This window comes from Salvelinus sp. IW2-2015, unplaced genomic scaffold (genome assembly GCF_002910315.2).
Source record: "Salvelinus sp. IW2-2015 unplaced genomic scaffold, ASM291031v2 Un_scaffold3044, whole genome shotgun sequence".
In the NCBI taxonomy this organism is placed as follows: Eukaryota; Metazoa; Chordata; class Actinopteri; order Salmoniformes; family Salmonidae; genus Salvelinus; species Salvelinus sp. IW2-2015.
Window position 1 is genome coordinate 145,001 of NW_019944336.1, and position 5,744 is coordinate 150,744.

Below are 5,744 nucleotides of genomic sequence, written 5' to 3' on the forward strand. Positions count from 1 at the left end.
TACTGCCTCTGATCTGGAGGACTCACTAAACAGAGAACATCCCTGGTCATCCCTACTGCCTCTGATCTGGAGGACTCACTAAACACACATGCTTCGTTTGTAAATGATGTCTAAATGTTCGAGTGTGCCTGTGGCTTTCCGTAAATTAAAAAAACAAGAAAACAGTGCCATCTGGTTTGCTTAATATAAGGAATTTGAAATGATTTATACTTTTACTTTTGATACTTGTATTTATTTAATTTTATTTAACCTTTATTTAACTTGGCAAGTCAGTTAAGAACGCATTCTTATTTTCAATATATATATATTTTAAATTTCACCTTTATTTAACCAGGTAGGCTAGTTGAGAACAAGTTCTCATTTACAACTGTGACCTGGACAAGATAAAGCAAAAAAGTTTGACACAAACCACAACACAGAGTTACACATAAACAAACATACAGTCAATAACACAATAGAAAAATCTATATACAGTGTGTGCAAATGTAGGAGATTAAGAAGGTAAGGCAATAAATAGGCCATAGAGGTGAAAATAATTACAATTTAGCATTAACACTGGAGTGATAGATGTGCAGATGATGATGTGCAAGTAGAGATGCTGGTGTGCAAAAGAGCAAGAGGGTAAGTAATAATATGGGGATGAGGTAGTTGGGTGGGCTATTTACAGATGGGCTTTGTACAGGCACAGTAAGCTGCTCTGACAGCTGGTGCTTAAAGTTAGAGAGGGAGATTTGAGTCTCCAGCTTCAGTGATTTTTACAATTCGTTCCAATCGTTGGCAGCAGAGAACTGGAAGGAAAGGCAGCCAAATGAGGTGTTGGCTTTGGGGGTGACCAGTGAAATATACCTGCTGGAGCGCGTGCTACGGGTTGGTGCTGCTATGGTGACCAGTGAAATATACCTGCTGGAGCGCGTGCTATGYTGACCAGTGAGCTGAGATAAGGCGGGGCTTTACCTAGCAAAGACTTATAGATGACCTGGAGCCAGTGGGTTTGGCGACGAATATGAAGTGAGGGCCAGCCAACGAGAGCGTACCGGTTGCAGTGGTGGGTAGTATATGGGGCTTTGGTGACAAAACGGATGGCACTGTGATAGACTACATCCAATTTGCTGAGTAGAGTGTTGGAGGCTATTTTGTAAATGACATCGCAAAAGTCGAGGATCGGTAGGATAGTCAGTTTTACGAGGGTATGTTTGGCAGCATGAGTGAAGGATGCTTTGTTGTGAAATGGGAAGCCAATTATAGATTTAACTTTGGATTGGAGATGCTTAATGTGAGTCTGGAAGGAGAGTTTACAGTCTAACCAGACACCTAGGTATTTGTAGTTGTCCACATATTCGTCAGAACCGTCCTGAGTAGTGATGCTGGACGGGCGGGCAGGTGTGGGCAGCGATCGGTTTAAGAGCATGCATTTAGTTTTACTTGTATTTAAGAGCAGTTGGAGGCCACGGAAGGAGAGTTGTATGGCATTGAAGCACGTTTGGAGGTTAGTTAGCACAGTGTCCAACGAAGGGCCAGAGGTATACAGAATGGTGTCGTCTGCGTAGAGGTGGACCAGAGAATCACCAGCAGCAAGAGCGACATCATTGATGTATACAGAGAAGAGAGTCGGCCCGAGAATTGAACCCTGTGGCACCCCCATAGAGACTGACAGAGGTCCGGACAACAGGCTCTCCGATTTGACATACTGAACTCTATCAGAGAAATAGTTGGTGAACCAGGCGAGGCAATCATTTGAGAAACCAAGGCTGTCGAGTCTGCCGATGAGGATGTGGTGATTGACAGAGTCGAAAGTCTTGACCAGGTCGATGAATACAGCTGCACAGTATTGTTTCTTATCGATGGCGGTTAAGATATCGTTTAGGACTTTGAGCGTGGCTGAGGTGCACCCATGACCAGCTCTGAAACCTCTGACAACCAGATTTGCATATAGGGAGAAGGTAAGTGAGATTTCAAATGCGGTAATCTGTTGTTGACTTGGCGTTTCGAAGACGCTAGAAGGCAAGAGAGATAGATATAGATTGTATATTTTAACTGTGTCTTTAACCATTTTACATGGTACAGAACACTGTATAATATAAATGACTGTAATGTCTTTATATTGTTGAACTTCTGTATGTGTATATGTTTTACTGTTAATAGTTATTCACTTGTATCGATATCTACCTCATGCTTTGCAATGTTAACCGATGTTCCCATGCCAATAAAGCCCTTGAATTGAATTGAAAAATGAGAATAGGTCGTCCCATGGTTAGACTGTCCCCCTGAAGGGGAGACCGCACGCTTCCAATCTTTGGATCTCAACACACAAAAGGTTGAAAGCAGTAAGGGTGGCAACAATTCACAGAATTTTAGAAAGAAAAGGTCCAGATTGCAGCTCTTCAGAACATCAGCTACTGGATGAGCAGGAATGCAATGGGGAAGGCTTGGCGAGTAGTCTGTGGGGGGTCAGCTGTTGACCGGGTAGGGACCAGTGAAAGCATGCCCGTAGAAAGGCGATTCAGCTCTAGCGGCCATGGTGCAACGGCAGAGGATGAGGTCTTTTACCACTCGTCCGTTTCCGTCGGAGAGTAGTGGGGTCCGTGGGGAGGACACCAACCCAACTTGGCAAAATAAATAAGTTATGTGACCAAGAAACAAATTGGCCGTAGACTTATTCGAAGCACCGATAAACAGCTAACCAGTTTTATAGGTAGTCAGTTGGGTCAATCTTCCATAAAACCAATAAATAAAAACCACTTCAAGACAAATTCACAAGTGGTCTAAGCCAGAATGGAATTAGTGTACTTCCTGAATTGAAGTGGAATTGAAGCAACCCTGGAGAACCATCATGATTGTAAGTCCTATCTGTTGACCAGTAAAACTCTTGTGATGTAGTCTGTTGTCCAGCTGGTGGTGGGGTTCCCGTGGTTACCAACAGGACTGTCGGCGCTTCTTCCCAAAGACACATGAAAGGGAGACCTTGAACTGTCTCTCTCTGCCGTGATGCTTTGAGGTCCCTGGTACCTTCAAGGTACTGACTGTCTCTCTCTGTACCTGTGATCTTGAGGGTCTGGTACCTTCAGAGTGTACAGACGTTCTCTCTCGTCCCGTGACTTGAGGTCCTCATGTAAACGTGTTCCAAGTACGACTGTGCCTCCGTGTCCCTAATGCTTGAGGTCCGCTGGTACCCAGAGTGTTACTGACTGTCGCCTCGTACCGAGCTTGAGTCTCTGGTACCTGTGTCAATTTACCTCGACTGCTCTCTCGTCCCGTGATGCTGAGGTCTCGTTACCTTAGAGTGTACTGAGCTCTCTCTGTACGTGATCCTTGAGGGCTCTGGTACCTGTTCAGAGTGCTACGACTTGTCCTCTCTCTGTACCGGAGCTTGAGGCCTGGTACACTGTCAAAGTGTACGACGTCTCCTCCTGTACCTGTGATCTGAGTGCCCTGTACCTGTTCATAGTGTTACTGACGTCCCTCTGTACCGTGATGCTTGAGGTCTTTGGTACCGTCAGAGTGGTTGACGACTGCTCCTCTCTTGTACCTGTGATGCTTGAGGTTCCTGGTAACCTGTTCAAGTGTTATCTGACTGTCTCTCCTGTCTCCGTGATCTAGTCTCTGGTACCTGTTCAGAGGGTTAATGACGTCCCTCGTCGTGAGCTGAGTCTCGGTACCTATGTTCAGAGCGTACTGACTGTCCCTCTGTACCGTGAATTGCTTAGTTCTGGACCTGTTCAGAGGTACTGACTGTCTCTCCTTGTCCGGATCTGAGGTCTGACTTCAGTATGTTACTGACGTCCGTCTCTGTACCGTGCCTGCTTGAGGTCTCTGGTACCTCTTTCAGAGTGTTACTGACTGTCCTCTCTCTGTACCGTGAGTGCTGAGGCCTGGACCCTGTTCAAGGTACTGAATGTCCTCTCGCTGCCCCGTGAGCTTGGGCTTCCGGTCCGTTCAGATGTTACGGCCTGTCTCTCTCTGTACCGTAGCTGAGTCTCTTACCTGTTCAAGAGCGTTACTCGACTTCTCTCCTTACCGTGATGCTTGAGGTTCTGGTACCTCAACGTACTGACTGTCTGCTCTCTGTCCCGTGATGCTTGAGCTCTGGACCGTGTTTCGAGTTTACGGACTGTCTCTCTCTGACCGTGATGCTGAGTCCTGGTACTGTTAGAGTGTTACTGACTGTCTCTCTCTGTACCGTGATTCTGAGGTCTCTGGACCTTCAGAGTGTCTGAACTGTCCTCCTGTCCCTAGCTGACCTGGTACCGTTTCAGAGTGTTACTGACTGCTCTCTCCGTACGTATGCTTGAGGCATCTGTACCTGTTCAAGTGTTTACGATGTCTCTCTCGTCCTGATGTGAGTTCGGTACCCTGTCATAGTGACTGGACTGCTCTGCTCGTACCGTAGTGATCTCTGAACTGTTCAATTTACTGATGTCCGGTAAACGAATGCGTGCGGTCTCTGGTACGTCAGAGCGTTACCTGAGCCTGTTGTTTCCTAGGTGACAACATGTACAGCTGTGAAAATGCAAAGAAGTGATACCCGAAACACCCCCCCCGCCCTCCCAACAACAAAAGATATGTAAATCAATACATAGACTGACTGAAGGAACCATCCTCTGTGTTTAAACTCAGAAACAGAATAAAAGATTACATAAAGACGTGTTCTCCGCAAGATACGGAATGGATTGAAATCCTGCAAAGTCAGCAGTGTACCAGAGTGAGTGTTCAAACCTTAGAAAAGCCACGAGCTCTATACAGCATATTACAGTTATATACAGAGCATTGGAAAGTATTCAGACCCCTTTACTTTTTCCCCAACAAAATTTACGTTACAATGCTTTTAAAATGAGAATAGTTTATTTTCCCTCATCAATCTACAACACAATACCGCATCATGGACATCACAAACCCTCATGACATCACAATAACACATAGCATACATCAACAGATACCCATAAGACAGCGAAACAGGTTTTAGAAATAAAAATAAACTGAAATATCTTATTACATAAGTATTCAGACCTTTGCTATGAGACATGAAATTGAGCTCAGGTGCATCTTGTTTCCATTGATCATCCTTGGATGTTCTACAACGATTGGAGTCCACCTGTGGTAAATTCAATTGATTGGACATGATTTGGAAAGGCACACACCTGTCATAAGGTCCCACATTTGACAGTGCATGTCAGAGCAAAAACACCAGACATGGGTTGAAGAATGTCGTTGGAGCCCTAGACAGGATTGTGTTGGGGAGGGAGGTACCAACAATTTCTGCAGCATTAAAGGTCCCCAATAACACAGTGACTCCATCATCTTAAATAATGGAAGAAGTTTGGAACACCAAGACTCTTCTTAGAGCTGGCCGTCGGCCAAACTGAGCAATCGGGGAAGAAGCGCCTTGGTCAGGGAGGTGACCAGAACCCGATGGTCACTCTGACAGAACTCCAGAGTTCCTCTGTGGAGATGGAGACCACTTCCAGAGACAACCATCCTCCAGCACAGAAGCGTCCCGCTGGATGCAAATAAGACACAAGAACTCTGGTCTAGTTGAAACCAAGATGTGAACACGTGGCGCTGAATCCAAGCCTCTACTTTGGAGGAAATGCACCACCCCCCGTGAAGCATGGTGGTGCAGCACATGCTGTGGATTTTTAGCTCATGGCCAACATAAGACGATGGGAAATATGAATGTAGTAGGTACAGAAAGCTATGATGAAAGACCTGCTCAGAGTGAAGGTCACCTTTCCAGAGCAGGACAACGA

General features: G+C 45.6%; 1 protein-coding gene across 1 annotated transcript in view; it reads left to right on the forward strand.

Moving 5' to 3' along the window:
• The window catches only part of LOC112075248 (ubiquitin carboxyl-terminal hydrolase 33-like), a 61,185-nt gene that overhangs the window by 28,635 nt on the left and 26,806 nt on the right, over positions 1-5,744 (forward strand). The window contains 2 exon segments of the mRNA XM_070440831.1: positions 3,334-3,547; positions 4,482-4,515. Coding sequence (XP_070296932.1) covers positions 3,334-3,547; positions 4,482-4,515 — 248 coding nt within the window.